The sequence below is a fragment of the Lissotriton helveticus genome, chromosome 3_1 (genome assembly GCF_964261635.1).
Source record: "Lissotriton helveticus chromosome 3_1, aLisHel1.1, whole genome shotgun sequence".
Classification (NCBI taxonomy): Eukaryota; Metazoa; Chordata; class Amphibia; order Caudata; family Salamandridae; genus Lissotriton; species Lissotriton helveticus.
In genome coordinates this window covers 809,861,169-809,880,294 of record NC_136061.1, presented here as the reverse complement: position 1 = coordinate 809,880,294, position 19,126 = coordinate 809,861,169, and the positions used below count along the sequence as shown (strand labels likewise).

Sequence of the window (19,126 nt, the reverse complement as noted above, 5' to 3'; positions counted from 1 at the left end):
AGGGAGCCTCAGTGAAGGAGTCCGGTGTGACTTTGGCACATTGATAGTGGACCTTAACGATGTCAGGAGATCTGCCACCATCTAGAGGTGGTCTGTGACTGACTGTGGTGAGCCTGCCTTCAACAGCCAGTCCTCAAGGTAGGAGAAAACTGGAATCCCTAACCTTCAAAGATGTGCTGTGGCATCACTTTTATGAACACCCATGGGGCACTGGTGAAGAAGAATGGGAGCGCCGCAAATTTAAAGTGCTCCTGATCTGCTCTGAACCACAAGAAACATCTGTAGGACTGGTGGATGGATTCATGAAAGCTGGCATCCTGCCAATCAAAAGCCTCCATCTAGTTACCAGGATCCCGTACAGACAGAATCTTGGCCAACATGAGCATCTTGAATGTGTCCTGGAAAAATGCAGCGGGTGTAGATATAAAATAGGATAATGGCATGGCATAGCACCACTGAACGATCTGAAAGAACTAGTTGTCAGATGTTATATTTTACCACTGATGCAGGTAATGTCTGATCTTGCTTCCCACAGGGTGGTTGTGTGGTACTAAGAGCAAACTAAAGCCGTTTAGAGACATGTGTCATAGGAACGAAGGACTGGCCCAGGTGCCTAGTAATGAATCGGTAAGGGCCTTATTGAATGGAAGTAGAGGTTTGGAGGAAGAACTTCATTTAGAATGTTATCTTCACTTCCATAAAATTAAGTCGCAAGTCTAGTACCTCAGCTGCACAGCCTAAAAACATAACCAAGAAAGCACTATCCTCTGTTAATGACCCATGGGGGGGGGGGTAACCAGTCCAGTATCTGGGGGAAGTGCCCAACCCACTGGCCTCCTGTAAATCCATATAAAAGTTGTCATCATCATAGTATGGGAGTAACTCATCATCATCATAATCTACAAAGGCTGGTTGACATTGGTTAGTGTGAGAACCAAAAATGTGCTGGAGCGTTGGTGGCCAGCTCCGTAGCAGAATCATTGTTCTGTCTGAATCAGACTGGACGGGGACTGGTACTGTTGAGGCAGATTTGGAAAGCACCTCATCCGGGGCTGAAATGAATTCAGCTCAGAGCTGGAGACAACTATTGATGTGGTGTCCTCCTCCAGTGCCTGTGGCAATGGATCTGGCATCAATGTCGAAGAGACAGGTGTGGATTTTGGAGTGAAACAGAAGTGCGCACCGAAGCTGGTGTGGAATCAGAGACAGGTTCATGAGTCAAAAGATGCACAGAGGATGAATCCACCAACAGTAGCTCGAATGGAAGCCTTTGAGGATCCTTGGGACCTTAAGGCACTCCAGGAAGATGCTCAATATGGACAATGTGGCCTCTTTAAATACATCAACCTGTTACAACATAATGTAGGACCCTTAAAACTCTGAGCGCATCAGGATCAACTGAGAATCTGCTCCTCTAGAGGGGGAAACAGCCTTTAAGATGAGGTTTTTACCACGTTGAGCCTTCACCACGCATTTTATACAATGTATGTTTTTACAACGTTCATGCTTTACCAACCCATGCCGTTACCAGGCAATGAAGGTAAGTACGGGGGTGGAGGGGGGTCTCCCCCCCACAAATACATTTTATATATATAGTTCAAAAAGACAAACTCTTCTCATTGCAGAAAAGCACTCGAGCCCACCAGCCAGTATGTCATCAAATTTCTTTATTTTCAGATGTCCATGGGTACCAATCCGTTACGCGTTTCAACCTACTACTGGTCTTAAACATACGGAAATGCAGAGTGGTAGAATATGCTCATTTAAATACACTGTGCATGAACACTATAGAAGGCCTTACACATGGATTTGGTCAACGGATTTTCATTTCGTTCTAGTAACTGCTCGATGTAAATACGTTGATAACCAGTGAAAATTACAATGTTTTTTACTCTGGTCTCCATTAGACCATTTATGTTTCTGAAAGTAGCATTTTGCGCAGTCATTGCAAATGGTAAAATGTAAATGATCACATGCGAACCACAATATCCATAACGGTTTGTGTTTGTTGCTTTTATTTCATGCCATCCATAAATGTCCAAATGGGTTTCATTATCTTGCCATATATATATATATATATATATATATACATACATACATACATATACATCATCGCTCCAAAACACCAGGGCAATGCACTCGCAGGCGGGTGCTTTCCAATGTGGGGGTGCACCCACAAATTAAATCACCGCTCCGATATCCGTACCACAGGACTTCCGTCCTCCCGGAAAAAAGGCACTCGCGGGGGAGTTTCGTTTGGTTTATTTATTTTCACCAACAGATAGGCACTCCATCAACAGACTCGTTTTGGTAAAAAACCTTCATCTATGTTTACGGAAGCGCCATCTTAGACACAATTTAAACATCCGGTGTACTGAAATCAAGAAAGGACTCGGGAAATCCATCAGAGTCCTAACAACAAGCGAGCGCCATCTTAAAATGTCTAAATAAACAGTATACATGTTGTCAAATAATTCATAATACAACTCATCAAGCCCTCTGATGGGCGTATGTATACCTCACAGTCAATACAATATATACAGTATCAAAGGTATATCTATGTACACATATAATTCAGCCCTAGATGGGCAAGCGCTCAAATTCCTATTTCCCACACCAGTGTTTGACTTCGACCCATAATACAACGTGATAGCTACCGGGGAAAAGAGAGGAATATCAGAACATCTGGAGCGAAAGACCAGGGAAGTTAGGGGGGAGAAAACACAAAGAGAAAAAAAGAAAATTCTACAAACACATGACACATGGATTCGCCATATATACAACAATAAACCTAGCACGACATTATGTACAATATATACATTTCAAGGACATATATGTCTCCACCAAACTATCCTTAGATCCATATATACTGACTCTGCCTAATACCTCCAGCAGCACAGGTCCGAACTTATTCTCCCAAATGTATAGCTCTTTCTTCACTACTATTCAGACCTAGAGGGTGCTTTGTATACATGTCAATGATATACCTTGACTCCAATCTCCGAAGTCGTAGCAATCTATCGCCCCCTCTAGGGTTACTGGGAACATGGTCCAGCCCAAAGTAACTGAGTAAATCCCGGTTGCGTTGATGGACTTTGTCAAAATGACGAGCAACAGGGTATGCCTCATCCCCCTTGGCAATGGCCCGCATGTGTTCCAGTATTCTCATTTTCATGGGATTGATTGTACTTCCTACATAACGTAGCCCACACGGGCAAGTTAACCAATAAACACTGTAGAGAGTAGTACATGTAAGGAAACCTTTGATCTTTCTGCGGACTCCTACATTAGGGATTTCGTAACTCAGGACTCGTTTACTGATCTTGCAGGCTTTGCATTTCCCGCATGGGAAAAAGCCTTGCATGGGACCGAAGGCTGATTTTGGGATTTCAGTAAAATGACTCTGTACCAGATAGTTTTTTAAGGACCTCGTCTTTCTGAAAGTAATTAGTGGATTGGAGGGAAGGTCTATACTCAAGGCCTCATCGGTCTTTAATATATGCCAACTCCTTTTCAGAATCTTTTTTAAATGAGTTGCATTTTTCGAATAAGTAGTTATTAATCAGAATTTCCCCCCATTCTTAGAGTCCTGTTTCTTTCTTTCTTTGATCTTAAGGAGGTTTTCTCTTTTGAGCTTGTTAGCCCTATCCAGGGCATTGTCCAAAATATCCTGACTGTAACCACGTGTTCTGAAACGTTGCATACTTTTTTCAGCTGCACTCTGGAATTCCCTTTCATCTGAGCAGTTACGTTTGATTCTCAGAAGTTCCCCATAGGGAATACTTCTAATCAAATTAGGAGGGTGACTGCTCGAGGCTTCTAGCACTGAATTCCTCGCTGTAGGTTTCCGATATAGTCGGGTTTTCAGTTCCCCTGACTCTACATAGATATACATATATATGAAAATAATGTGTGTTAAAGTCATGTGTAGTAAAAGGATATGCGTTCTAAATAAATGCGGGGTAAAAAATGTGTGGTGAAGGCATGCAAAGTATTTTCCTGCGTTGTTCCGTCATACAATCCTCCGGAGGGGACCAGGAGCGAGAACAAGAGGCACCGGTGTCCTCGTGACTGCTGAGTAAGAAAGTAGTGGGACTTGGCCAGATCCCGCTTGGCGCTCTTTTTTTAATTTACCGGAAGACTTGGACAGCAAAGAGGACCTGGTTTGGGGACGGCCCGAAAAGCAAATATTGTTCTGCGCCCTCAACGTAGATCAGAACTAGAGCAAATTCCTACAGTGTTCTGCAACATAAAGTTTCACTTTATGTTCCCAGATTGCATTTGGATTCATGAGTGCTTACTCTTCGCAAGACTTAGAGTCATGTCCCGAACAGAAACAATGTGTCACAGATATTTGCTTGCACATTTCCCATCAAGGCCTATGCCCTTTAGTTTTTGGAGGAGACAAGTTCATTGCATACTGTTTTCTTTTTTGCAGCAAAATATGAAGAAAAAGCTTGTCAACTAATGAGAAAACAGTGAGAACGAACTCTGGATCTGCATATGAAGGTGCGAAAGAAAGCAACGGACGTTGCTGCTCAAGGGTGGTGCTTATCTGCAGATCCATTGTCACTTCCAGGGTGGAATAAAGTCAACGTGGAGCCAAATGCCGCTTCGTACTGTTGTGCGGTAGCTCTGCAGTTTTAAATGTTCCAGATTCAGCCTAGCGCCTGGGGATATTCCAAAGGTGAGGCATCCACAATTATATGTGTGTATCAGAGCCCTAGTTTTCTTTAAGCTGACGTATTGTAGGATTCCTGCCACCAGCTGTCAGCAGTTACCTATTAAGCGCTATTGACCATGGATTGAGTCAATAACAGTAGTAATTAGCCTTAACTCGACTCACTTGAACAAGTTGTAGGAGAGGGTGCATATAAGTGTCAGAGATAATTACTAGTTTTACCTGCCATCCTGCCACTTCAACTTTTCATCCACGTTTCTGTTCCATTTCTCAGATGCATTTTGTTCCTTGTAGTTCCCCCTGTCTTCAGACCCTTCCTAGCTCACATCTTGATGATGGTTCCCTGTTCACTATCTTGGTTTCTGAATATTAAGGTTCTTCTGACACATTTATATCTACATTCTGGACGTTTCGCTTTCTTGACTGCAATCCTCACTGATTCAGGATTTCCAATTCCCATTCTTATATCTTGTGGTTCGTCTAATCTTCCCTTTTCCAAATCCCAGTTCAGCTTTTTCTTCATTGGTAGTTCCCCTGTTCTTTGCACCTGGTTTATTCCCTGCACCTGTGCCCTTTCCCTGAGCCTCCAACTATCTCAACCCTGTGAGCACAGAGTGCAACAGCTCTGAAACTGACTTGGTTATTAAGTCTCCTCATGCTCTATTATGTCCTTTCTGTTGTGATACATGGTTTACCTTTTTGATTTATTTTCTCTCTTGTGTTCCTTCCTCCTTGTTTCAGTGATTATCATTATTCCTAGTCTTGTCTGTACGGTTCCTGATATATCCTGTAACATGTGAACTCTTTGATGTATGTTCTGTGCATTCCGGTCCTGAACCTAATCTTCATCCCAGTCCTGCTTTTTTAAGCACAGTTCCTGTGTCTGTGTTCTCTTTGACTTAAGTCTTAGTATTACAGCCCTGCACCTGACCAGTATTCCAGTGCTGCTCCTGAGCTTGATTCCATGTCTTAGCTTTCAAGGGTGCCAGTTAGACTCCAAAGCATGTGCCTTTGGCACAGAGAACTACCTAGCACTCTCTCTCCATAGGAGCTGCTGGGTGTCACCCCGAAGTCTGTGAGATTAACTGCTCCTTGCTTTTGCATAGGATCTTTTCACCCCACAAAGAGACAATATGCAAGGAGCATACAAATTATCATTTATGATAGCTTTACTGTCGCCTCCCTTGTTTCCTTCTGTTAAGGATTAGTTATTTACCTGTAATCCTAGTTCTCTTCCAGGGGTACCCTCATCAAAGTCATAAGCATTAGAATATTCCCGCCCATGCGCGGGACCCCGGAAACACTATATTATATGTGCCCCACATATATATAACCATGTATATATATATATATATATATATATATATATATATATATATATATATATATATATATATATAAAAATAAGCAATTGTAGCCCAATAAACACTAGAGCTGAATTATGCTGTAAAGAATTTCCACCATACATGAATAACATGCATTAGAAACATGAGAAACAACACAAAGTTTGTTTAGAAACTGATTTAATGCTCAGAAAGCAGTAGAAATTCTCATAAAACACTGAAAGCATAGAAAGCTCCCGGGCTGCATTGCAAACACACAGTCTAAAAAGACTGAAAAGCTAACCTGTAGCTGCATGCAATAAACTGACACCGTGCCTTTAAGGCACTCCTGACCCCCAGCTTCCCATCATGCCTCAGGGTTGACAGTTAGGTCAGTTGTTCTTTGCGGAGACTGAAAAACCATGAAACTAAGAGGTTAACAATATCTCCAACTTAAAATAGTCCTTTGCCCGGGGAGGCGGGAGGGTTCCTTATGACTTTGATGAGGATACCCCTGGAAGAGAACTAGGATTACAGGTAAGTAACTAATCCTTCACTTCCAGGGGATCCTCATCAATAGTAATAACAATTAGAATAGAATAGCGAGCCTCACCTCATCTCCCTGCGGGCAAAGGAGAACACAGAAACGTGATCATTAAGCTTAGAAAAACTAAGCTAGGATAGCTCAAAAAACTATCCAAACAGATTCCTCAAGGAGGCTTGGCCTACTTGAGCATCAGCCCTGGAATCAGATTCTAGGCAGTAGTGCCTCGTAAAGGTATGAACTGCTCTCCAGGTTGCGGCCCTGCAAATTTCTGACATAGGGACGTCATGCAAGAAAGCAACAGTGGCCGCTTTCCCCCTGGTGGAATGAGCCTTGGGAGGTAAAGGTAAGGGCCTTTTCGCTAGCTGGTAAGCTAAGGTAATGCATGAAACAATCCATCTCGAAATGGATCTTTTAGCGGCTGGGAAGCCAGTTCTCAGGGCGCCATAATTAACAAACAATTGATCTGTCTTCCTTATTTGCTTGGTACTTTGTAAGTAGAACTTAAGCACCCTTTTGATGTTGAAGGAATGAAGCAACCGCTCAGCTGGGGTCGCTGGATCAGGGAAGAAAGATGGCAGAGAAATGGACTGATTGATGTGAAAATCAGACACCACCTTGGGGAGAAAAGAAGGATGTGCCCTTAAGACTACTCTGTTATGGTGGAAAACAGTGTAAGGCTCATTGGTACACAGGGCTTGGATCTCGCTTACTCTGCGCGCTGATGTAATTGCTACCAGAAAAGCGGCCTTCCAAGACAAATGCTGTAAGGAAGCTCTGTGGATTGGCTCAAAAGGAGGGCCCATCAACTTTGATAACACCAGGTTCAACTCCCACGGAGGAGAAGGGTTTCGAACAGGGGGATACACTTTCTTTAACCCCTGCAAGAAATTGTTGACCACTTGCATCTGGAAAAAGGAAGACTGGCTAGGCGACTTCCTGTACGCCGTAATGGCAGATAAATGCACCCTGACAGAAGCATACTTAAGACCAGATCTTGCTAGATACAGAAGGTAAGGGAGAATGAAATCCTCCTGCCCCTTCGTAGGATCAACGTGATGTTCCTTACACCAGAGAAATAACCTCTTCCACTTAAACGCATATGACGTTCTTGTGGAGGGTCTTTTCGCTTCTTTTAAAATATGCATACAATCAGGAGGCAGATTTAAATGGCCGTATTGCAGGACCTCAGGAGCCATGCTGTCAAGTTCAGTGAGGGAAGGTTGGGATGAAGAATCCTCCCTCCCATCTTGGTCAGCAGGTCCGGCCTGCAAGGTAATCTCCTGTGTGGAAGTACCGACAGATGTAGAAGGTCCGGGTACCACCACTGCCGTGGCCAGTCTGGAGCTATCAGAATCATGGTCATGCTGGATCGGAGTAGCTTGGACACCACCTTCGGGATCAGGGGCAGAGGAGGAAAGGCGTAGGCAAATGTCTCTGACCAGTCCATCAAAAGAGCATTCCCTCGTGTCCCTGGACGGTGGAATCTGGACGCGAAGGCGTGGCATTTTGTGTTTTCGTCGTCCGCGAATAGATCTATTTCCGGACGATGAAAAAGGTCTGCCACCACCTCGTCGTGCAGCACCCAGTCTGGCTGATCTTCGAAGTGCCTGCTGAGTGCGTCTGCCTTGACATTTGGCTCTCCTGGAAGATGCACCGCCACCACCGAGAGGTTTCGGGCGAGCAGCCAGTGCCAGATCGCCTGTGACTCCAGGGAGAGAGGACGCGACCGAGTTCCACCCTGCTTGTTCAGGTAGAACATGGTCGTCGTGTTGTCGGTCTGGACCAGGACTGAATCCGACTCGATTGCAGGCAGGAAAGCTTTTAGAGCCAGATGGACTGCTCTTAGCTCTAGCATGTTGATGTGGTAGGACTTTTCTTTTTCCGACCACCGTCCCTGAATCTGAAGGCACCCCAATGGTGCCCCCCAGCCTTGCAGAGACGCGTCTGTCACCACCGATTGCATTGGTAATGGCTGGTGAAAAGGGACTCCCACCATCAAATTCCGCTGCTGAGTCCACCACGAAAGGGAGGATCTCGCTGCCTGGGAGAGTGAAATCTGATCCTCCCAGCGACCTGTCGACTGATCCCACTGGTCCTCGAGGGCCTGTTGCAAAGGACGCATCCTTAGCCTGGCGTTGGGAATAAGAAAGATGCAGGACGCCATCGATCCTAGCAGGGATGCCACCTGCCGGACTGTCGGATACTGCACCTGGAGCAGAAGCCTGCACCTCTGTCTCATTGAAGACAGTCTCTCCTTCGAAGGATACGCTCTTCCCACGCTTGTATCCAGAACGGAGCCAAGGTAGTGGATGGACTAGGTGGGCTGATGCACTGACTTTTCCATGTTGACATGCAGCCCGAGGTCGTGCAGCTGCTGCAGACAAAACTGGAAGTCGTGCCTCACTTACAGTGGGGATGAACCTTTCAGCAGCCAGTCATCCAAGTATGGATAGACGAAGAGACCTTTTCTGTGAAGAAAAGCCGCCACCACTGCCATGCATTTGGTGAAGGCTCGAGGAGCGGACTTCAGTCCAAAGGGCAGGACTTTGTACTGATAATGCTTGTGGCCGACCACAAACCGCAGGTACTTCCGATGACGTTTTGCGATGGAAATGTGGAAGTACGCATCTTGGAGGTCCACCAAACACATCCAATCCCCTACTTGCAGATGTGGACATATTTGGTGAAGGGCCAACATGCGAAACTTCCCCTTGATTATGACTTTGTTCAGAAGTTGAAGGTCGAGGATTGGTCGAAACTTGCCCTCCTGATCTTTTTTGGGGACAAGAAAATATCTGGAGTAAACTCATTTTCCTCTTTGAGAGGGCAGAACCTCTTCTATAGCCTGCTTTTGGAGAAGAGCCCTCACCTCTTTTCGAAGCAGCTGTAACTGATGAGGACGAGACTTCTTTGGTGGAATGTCCTTTGGAAGTGCACGGAAACGTAGCGCATATCCATTGCGTAGTATATTCAGCACCCAGCGATCTTCTGTGATGCTGGCCCACTCTGCTAGATGTTGAGAAGCACTTCCTCCCACTGGAGTGTGCAACGGAGGCGGAGGAAGCCACTGTTCATGACTTTCCTCCTCTCGCCGTGGTAGAGGACTACTGCTGGTGACCACCTCTACCTCGGTTAGATTTTCCTCCTCGAAACTGGGACTTGCCCTGATTCTTGTTTTGGGTCCACTGAGGGGGTTGAACCCTCTGTTGAGCCCCCTTGCGCTGGTTGGTTTTGTATCTGCGCTTGAACTCTTTTTTCTTCTCTAAGCCGACCGCTTTGAGAGTGTCCAGCTCTGTTTTCATTCTACTCATCTCATCGTCAGTGTGGGAGCCGAAGAGAGAGGAACCGGAGAATGGGAGGTTCAAGATTCGTTGTTGTGCATCAGGTTTGAGGCCTGTCAAGCGCAACCAAGCCAACCTTCTGGCGCATATTCCATGCGCATACGAATGTGCCGAAAGCACTGCACCGTCCGCCGCGGTGCTAATCATCTGGTTAGCCACCAGACAGCCTTCCGTCAGTGTCTCTTCAAAGTCTTTCTGATCCTCTTTTGGCAGTTTGGACTTGAAGCGCTCCATGGAATCCCATAAGGCTCTATCATATCTGCCTAAAAGCGCTGCTGCACTGGAGACCTTCAGAGTAGATGCGGCAGAGTTGAAGACCTTGCGATCCCACGAGTCCTGGGATCTGCTGTCCTTATCTGGAGGAACTGAAGAGGTAGCAGTGACTGCATGTGTCCTACGTGCTGCAGCTACGATCACCGAGTCTGCAGGAGGATCAGTCTTAACGAAGACCGGGTCAGATGTAGCTGGCTTGTATTTCTTCTGGATGCGAGCCGGCACTGCCTTAATGGTCGCTGGAGGCAAGAATATGTCCATGACCGGTTCCACAATTCCTGGAACCAATGGAAGCAAGGGACGAGACCCAGACTTCTGGTGAAGTGTCTCAAAAATCACCGTCGTGGTGACCTGGGGGACAGACATTTCAATGCTGAGCTTCTGAGCTCCCCTCTGCAGGACATCATGGTAAGTGTTAATGTCATCAATAGGCCTAGAGATAGGGCTATCCGAAAGCGTGGGGGAGTAGTCCCTCTTTGAAGAGTGAGTAGAGGAGGAAGAAGAAGTAGACTGTGTTCTTCTACTCCTCTGACGAGCACTGCGTCTCCTATACCTTGATCTCGAGAGATGTTCCCTTCTGGGGGAACGAGATCTAGAAGGCCTCCTCACAGGTGATCTCTCAGCTTGGACCCTGTGCCTGGGGGGGCTGCGTCTGTCTGCTTCTTCAACCAGTCTTTGAAGAGGAGACCTGTGCATAGGACTGGCGTACTCCTGCATCCGCCTTGTAGCCCCTGAATCTCGCCAGTGATGCAAAGGCAGATTCCAGCTCGGGGACAACCGCACCTTAGTAGGAGAAGGCTCCGTCCGTCGTAAAAGCGACTTGCGTGCAGGGTTTCTGGTCTCTGGAGAGGCTGACATTGAGGAAGTTCGCCTGGACGAATGCGAGGAGGAGTGGGGGGATGCTGACTCCGTCACCAGAATCACCGATCCTTCTCTAGATCTCTCAGTAGCAGGTCTCGACGTCGGTCGGGAGTCTCGACGTCGATCCTGCATGCTTCCGCGATTCTAGTCGTCTCGACGTCGAGTGGTCGCGTGGCGATGCCGGCGACAGGCTGGTGAAGATCAGGGATGCCTCGACGTCGAACGGCGATGTCCAGCCGATGACGGAACATGCCTCTCTCTCGACGCCGAACGTCTCTGGGAGCAGCCAATCTCGACGTCGAGGGAGATCTTACCCTCGACGCCTAGTTGTCGACGGCGGAGGACTCTGGGCGTCGACCGCTGTATCTGCGACGACGGAGGTGAGCCTGTTCTCGATGCCGAACGTCGTGTCGACGACGGTGGAGGTCTGCTCCTCGGCGCCGATCGTCGCCGGGTTGATGACGGCGGAGGTGTCACACTTCTCGACGCCGATCGTCACCTAGTTGACGACGGCAGAGGTGTGATGCTCCTCAACGTCGATCGTCGTCAGGTTGACGTCGGCGGAGGGCTCCTGTTTCTCGATGCCGAACGTCGCCGGGTTGATGTCGGCGGAGGGGTCGTTGTCCTCGACGCTGATCGTCGCCGAGTTGACGAAGGGTCTTAAATTCTCAACATCCACGACGTACCTGAATCTCTTCTCGACGGCGAGCACGCCGTCGGAGGTCGTTTTTTAGATAAATGACAAACCGGTAGATCTTTTCTCAGCGCCGAGCCTGATGCTGAAGCTGAAGGGCGTGAAGTCTTGTCCTTAAAAGGTGTTCTAGACCTCTTGGAGCCCTTCTTTACCGGAGACCTTCCTCTTGATGACCTAGCCAGGCCATATACTCGAATCCTCTCCCTGTCCTTCAGAGTTCTTCCGGACAGGGATTTGCAGGTCCTTGGATCATGATCTTCAGGCAGACAAAGAATACAGACTTTATGTTTGTCTGTCTTGGCCTTCTTTTTACCACAAGAAGGGCAGGTATCAAAAAGAGAAGGCATTTTTCAAGAGAAAAAGCCAAAAATGCTGTCAATAAAAGACAGATTCTTACTTGACAAGATGTAAAACGTCGAAGTAAGCCAAAAAAGTTGTGAAAATGAAGTGAATTTCTGACAGAAATCAGAAATGAGTGGAGCTGTGTCACCAGGATCCTTCCTGAAGGAGCCGGAAAGAACAACTGACCTAACTGTCACCCCTGAGGCATGATGGGAAGCTGGGGGTCAGGAGTGCCTTAAAGGCACGGTGTCAGTTTATTGCATGCAGCTACAGGTTAGCTTTTCAGTCTTTTTAGACTGTGTGTTTGCGAAGCAGCTGGGAGCTTTCTATGTTTTCAGTGTTTTATGAGAATTTCTACTGCTTTCTGAGCATTAAAACAGTTTCTAAACAAACTTTGTGTTGTTTCTCATGTTTCTAATGCATGTTATTCATGTATGGTGGAAATTCTTTACAGCATAATTCAGCTCTAGTGTTTATTGGGCTGCAATTGCTTCTTTATATATATATATATATATATATATATATATATATATATATATATATATATATATATATATATATATATATATATATATATATATTGCAAAACAAATTGCCCAAAAGCAGCGAGAGGGCACACCACGGCACTTCACCATTCCAGCCTCGCTGCAGCTCGTCTTCCGCTTCCCAAAGATTTACAATCTGCCTCTGCCGACGCGTTTCGAGGCCAAGGACGCCTCTTCTTCATGGGCTGGCAGTAAATAACACTGATCACGCACCTCCGTTCAACTTGCCATTTTATTTAAAGTAGCTCCCACAGTGGGCGTAGCATCATTCAATTAGCAGCGTGATGTTTCTGGGAATTGTAGTCCCCTTGGGAGGTGCAATTTTTTCTCCTATAGTAGGTTCAGTGTCCTTATACTTAATTCACAAGCCGTTTTATAACCCTTAGTAGGGAGGGAAACTGGAAAGACGGGCTAGTTCTGCAAAAAGTACCGTGCTGCATCGGGTAGGAAGGGTTCCTTCCTGCAGTCTTTCAATTTCATTGAAGCGGAGCTCCTCTCCACGGTATGAGCAGCCGTCAATCAAGCAAAATCAAGCTCGTTTTTCTGAATTCCCTCCCTACCAAGGGTACAAATAGCCTGAGACACTGGTGAAATTACGCTGAACCTACTACAGGAAAAAAGAGGCACCTCCAAAGGGGACTACATTTCCCACAAACACTTCCTTGCTAATGAATTGTGCCACGCCCACTGTGGGAGCTACTGTGAATAAAATGGCAAGTTGTAAAGGAGGTGCGTGATCAGCGTTCTTTTTGCTGCTAGCCCATGATGAAGAGGCGTACTTAGCCTCGAAACGCGTCGGCAGAGGCAGATCCATATATTCTGGGGAACAAAGGACGAGCTGCAGCGAGGCTGGAAATGGCAAGTGCCGTGGTGTGCCCTCTCGCTGCTCTTGAGCGATTTGTTTTGCAAAATTACTCACGGCTGCTCATGCCGTGGAGAGGAGCTCCGCTTTGATTTGATTTAAAGACTGCAGGATGGAACCCTTCCTACCCGACGCAGCACGGTACTTCTTTGCAAAATCAAGCTCGTTTTTCTGAATTCCCTCCCTACCAAGGGTACAAATAGCCTGAGACACTGGTGAAATTACGCTGAACCTACTACAGGAAAAAAGAGGCACCTCCAAAGGGGACTACATTTCCCACAAACACTTCCTTGCTAATGAATTGTGCCACGCCCACTGTGGGAGCTACTGTGAATAAAATGGCAAGTTGTAAAGGAGGTGCGTGATCAGCGTTCTTTTTGCTGCTAGCCCATGATGAAGAGGCGTACTTAGCCTCGAAACGCGTCGGCAGAGGCAGATCCATATATTCTGGGGAACAAAGGACGAGCTGCAGCGAGGCTGGAAATGGCAAGTGCCGTGGTGTGCCCTCTCGCTGCTCTTGAGCGATTTGTTTTGCAAAATTACTCACGGCTGCTCATGCCGTGGAGAGGAGCTCCGCTTTGATTTGATTTAAAGACTGCAGGATGGAACCCTTCCTACCCGACGCAGCACGGTACTTCTTTGCAAAATCAAGCTCGTTTTTCTGAATTCCCTCCCTACCAAGGGTACAAATAGCCTGAGACACTGGTGAAATTACGCTGAACCTACTACAGGAAAAAAGAGGCACCTCCAAAGGGGACTACATTTCCCACAAACACTTCCTTGCTAATGAATTGTGCCACGCCCACTGTGGGAGCTACTGTGAATAAAATGGCAAGTTGTAAAGGAGGTGCGTGATCAGCGTTCTTTTTGCTGCTAGCCCATGATGAAGAGGCGTACTTAGCCTCGAAACGCGTCGGCAGAGGCAGATCCATATATTCTGGGGAACAAAGGACGAGCTGCAGCGAGGCTGGAAATGGCAAGTGCCGTGGTGTGCCCTCTCGCTGCTCTTGAGCGATTTGTTTTGCAAAATTACTCACGGCTGCTCATGCCGTGGAGAGGAGCTCCGCTTTGATTTGATTTAAAGACTGCAGGATGGAACCCTTCCTACCCGACGCAGCACGGTACTTCTTTGCAAAATCAAGCTCGTTTTTCTGAATTCCCTCCCTACCAAGGGTACAAATAGCCTGAGACACTGGTGAAATTACGCTGAACCTACTACAGGAAAAAAGAGGCACCTCCAAAGGGGACTACATTTCCCACAAACACTTCCTTGCTAATGAATTGTGCCACGCCCACTGTGGGAGCTACTGTGAATAAAATGGCAAGTTGTAAAGGAGGTGCGTGATCAGCGTTCTTTTTGCTGCTAGCCCATGATGAAGAGGCGTACTTAGCCTCGAAACGCGTCGGCAGAGGCAGATCCATATATTCTGGGGAACAAAGGACGAGCTGCAGCGAGGCTGGAAATGGCAAGTGCCGTGGTGTGCCCTCTCGCTGCTCTTGAGCGATTTGTTTTGCAAAATTACTCACGGCTGCTCATGCCGTGGAGAGGAGCTCCGCTTTGATTTGATTTAAAGACTGCAGGATGGAACCCTTCCTACCCGACGCAGCACGGTACTTCTTTGCAAAATCAAGCTCGTTTTTCTGAATTCCCTCCCTACCAAGGGTACAAATAGCCTGAGACACTGGTGAAATTACGCTGAACCTACTACAGGAAAAAAGAGGCACCTCCAAAGGGGACTACATTTCCCACAAACACTTCCTTGCTAATGAATTGTGCCACGCCCACTGTGGGAGCTACTGTGAATAAAATGGCAAGTTGTAAAGGAGGTGCGTGATCAGCGTTCTTTTTGCTGCTAGCCCATGATGAAGAGGCGTACTTAGCCTCGAAACGCGTCGGCAGAGGCAGATCCATATATTCTGGGGAACAAAGGACGAGCTGCAGCGAGGCTGGAAATGGCAAGTGCCGTGGTGTGCCCTCTCGCTGCTCTTGAGCGATTTGTTTTGCAATATATATATATATATATATATATATATATATAGGGTTATATATATGTGGGGCACATATAATATAGTGTTTCCGGGGTCCCGCGCATGGGCGGGAATATTCTAATGCTTATGACTTTGATGAGGATTCCCCTAGAAGAGAACTAATAGTTTCCAATTACAGACTTTCAGTTTCCATGTCAAAACCTACCCCTGCCAACTCCAGTCCTCAGCCTCTGTGTTCCATTTCTTTCCAGCCTTCAGGTACTTGTACAGTTTTACCCAGGCAAGGGAATCTCTTTTTTTCTACAGAGCTCACACCCACTATATTCCAGACTTGTCCTTAACTCACATAGCTAGACCCTTGACAGCACATAAATGTGCCAGCGGGTCTGCCCCCTAACTTACTGTGCTACAGCCAAGAAATTCCTTGTCTTTCAATTGTCACAAGACTATAGGTGCAAGGGAGAGATCTCTGTACTCTGCTGTGCTAGTAGTTACAGGCAGGGATAGCACCTCAACAGGACAATAAATATGCCAATAAAATCAACATGAACAAATTGAAAGTGATAACATAAAACACTCTTCAAAACAGATATCAGTTACAGAAGTGATCATCAGAATGTTGCACTTGACACTACAATTTCAATCTGTGAAGAACAGACTTCTTCCTGAAAGGAGTCCGTGGTACCTTGAGTTGCAATTGAGTATGTACAGCATCTGAAAGTCAACTTAAAAGCTTGTGGTTTAACCAGTCAACCCATCCCTCTAGATGTCTGTTTATGAAACTAATCAGAGAGGAGTGGCGCCACTATAACACATTCCCAATCCTGGAAATACTTAGAAATGTTGAAAAGGACTCCCACCCACTGGAGTTTTCTCTCGTGGCATGCTTCATAACTGAATCACATCTGAAGCACCTTATGTGCCTGGATGGGCTCCACCTCTAAAAAGAGGGAGCACTTCTAAAGGAAATTTACTTATCTGGATCGGTGTGCATCTAAATCACCTCTAGTACCCAAAAAGAAGGATTCTTTAATTAATAACTGGTACTAGAGTAAGTTTAAAAACGTATATGATGGGGAATGGAGTGTGGGGGGTTGGGAGGCGGGTGTGTGTGTGCAGCTATCTATTCGGTGCACGTTGTGTTGTGTGTGGGTGACACGTGGCGGATCTTGTACAACTCTGGGGGCGGGAGTAAGGGTGGGGTGAGGGGGGTAGCTTGTTAAATGCTGCTCTGTTCTATACTAGCTTGTTCTTGCTCGTAAAGAAAAATCGATTGCATTTCAGTTGATGTCATGTTTCTAATCTGCAGATGCCTCTGGTGTGCAGAGTCCTGCGAAATATGTGCAGTCTGTCAATAAAGTCTGTTTAAAAAAACCAAAAACGTATATGTTGCCTAATGGGGCAAATTAAGACACACCCAGCATCAAACAGATCATGATCGACATGTTTCAGCAATTTTAGCCCATACCGGGTCTTATGGCTTTCTTCACGACCGTAAGTTGACAAATCCTGTCAAACAACTATCCTTTACAGGAATGTGCCTGCTAATTTGCCAATCAATGCCATTTGAAATTAGTGAATGAAAAGGCAGACATTCATGCATCTCATACACTTAGACACTTCTAAGTTCCAAAATTGTTGGTTGGTGCCTCTAAAAAAGGAGAGAAGCAGAACACAAAGATCAGGAAAGAAAAATAACTTCTGGGTTATGGTTTGCACATTAGACATAGCACTAACACCTGTTGTGGTGCATTTTGACAAGTGTCTGTATCAATTTATAATCAATGGCAGACGAAGATAAACATACGTAATAAGGCAGACAGAGACAGACTCTAAAGCTATTACCACTAGGAGCCCAAGTGCAGTGATTAAAATGTGAATGTAACACAATCACTCCACACTCTAAGGCTGAGAAAATCACAAAAAATCGTGAACGTGTACTGTGGATTCCTCGAGCATACGCAGATAATTCTGTGACCCCAGAAATACCTTTTAATGGGGTCTAATGGACACCATAGGGTAGTAGTGGAGGAGGTCCAGTCTTGTCAAACACTGGGAAAACAAAAATCGGTACGGGTAAAAGATTGCTTATTTCTGCAGGAGAATTTAAAAGGTATCTGATCCCTCTGCATGCCCCCAATGTCAGTTTATCACCGTTCATTTCAACAACACTAGCTTACTTAGTCATTTCTTTTTCATGTATGTATTTGGTTTAAATGTAATTGAACAATGCAAAAAGCTTCAAACATGGACGTTAACAGACACTACATCTGAAATGTTGAAGAGATTGCATTACCTGGGGTTTCCTGAAGCATCCATTGTGGTTTTCATTTTTGGTGCATCATGACTTATAGCCAACAATAGCCATTCCAATTTTAATGATTCTGGTTGAAGAAGCAATATAGTAAAAGATGATCTAAAAAAGAAAAGAAGTTGTCAAACTGCACAAAAATGTTATAAAGAGATCTGGCAAGCAACAAACTACTCATCATTCTACATTTTGGTTTCTGACGGCTTTTCGTTTAAATATATGTATCACTCTACCTACATTTTTCCCAAATCCAGGCACAGTAGCAGAAACAGCAGTGCACTTGCTGGGCATTAAAATATGTCTTAAATGTCAACTGCGAAGTACAAATGTTTTCAGTCAAACAGATCATTTATTCATGGCTTAGTGAACAGTCTAAGCAGTCTGCAGCTAAATGTTTTGTGGCATCCATTACTCTAACTCATGCACCTATTAACAGTCTGTGTTTTGGTTGAGTCAAAGCTCATTCAACAAGAGCTATTGCAGCGACAATGGCCCTTCTTGCAGGAATCCTGGTCAAGGAAATTTTCAATGCGGCAACATGAAAGCAGACACACACTTCCACAAGACATTACTGCACTGATGTGAGTGCATTGATGTGCTACCATACAAAGAAGCACAGTGACGTGAGCAGTAATGAGAAGCTTTTTCCCCATTAGGTAAGACTCATTCCCACCTTTTACAGCTCTACTGTGTAACTTTAATAATCCTAATTCAGACAAGTGAATCTATTAAGGATGCAATGCTGGAAATTGTTTTACTTATTTATAACTAGTGTTCTCCAGCATTGATACCTTTCATAGATTCACATGCAATCAACCCCTCTTTCACTTTCATTTGGTTCCAGTTAGATGGTTATACCAAAATCTAGCACTTGAATGCGTCTGTCGGGAAGGACTGAGGGTGCCGGCAGCTGTTTGGCTGTAGTCTGTGTCACACATAAAGATGTGGATAGGATGCAAGTACTTCATGGCTAGTCTAATGATATGGAGTGTAATGGTACATTGCTACGTTTACCCATCCTAAGGCTGTAATCAGTGTTAACATTTTAGCATGTAAATCAATGAAAGAAATCCATGCTGGAGAAGAAGAATTTCCTAGTTCAGAGAGTTGCTTAGCATTTTTGGCTCTCATTACAAGTAGCATGGCATTTTGTATGATTCATCACATCCAATGAAACCCAAATTTACATACATCGTAATTCGTAGGGTGCGATAAAATAGCACACATGTATTTTTCTCTGATAATACACCAACAGCAGCATGTACCAGTAATTAATGGACATGTTTGCCCTGTTAAATTCCAGCTGTTTTTTCCTGCAAAACTTTCAGTGTATGCAAGCTTTATCTCAAGCAGTAACT

General features: G+C 45.5%; 1 protein-coding gene across 2 annotated transcripts in view; it reads right to left on the bottom strand.

Moving 5' to 3' along the window:
* Positions 1-19,126, bottom strand: part of HPS5 (HPS5 biogenesis of lysosomal organelles complex 2 subunit 2) — a 594,029-nt gene that overhangs the window by 109,200 nt on the left and 465,703 nt on the right. For both annotated transcript variants that reach the window (XM_078681077.1, XM_078681076.1), the window contains exon 19: positions 17,754-17,873. In XM_078681077.1, coding sequence (XP_078537203.1) covers positions 17,754-17,873 — 120 coding nt within the window. The remainder of the gene's footprint in view (positions 1-17,753; positions 17,874-19,126) is intronic.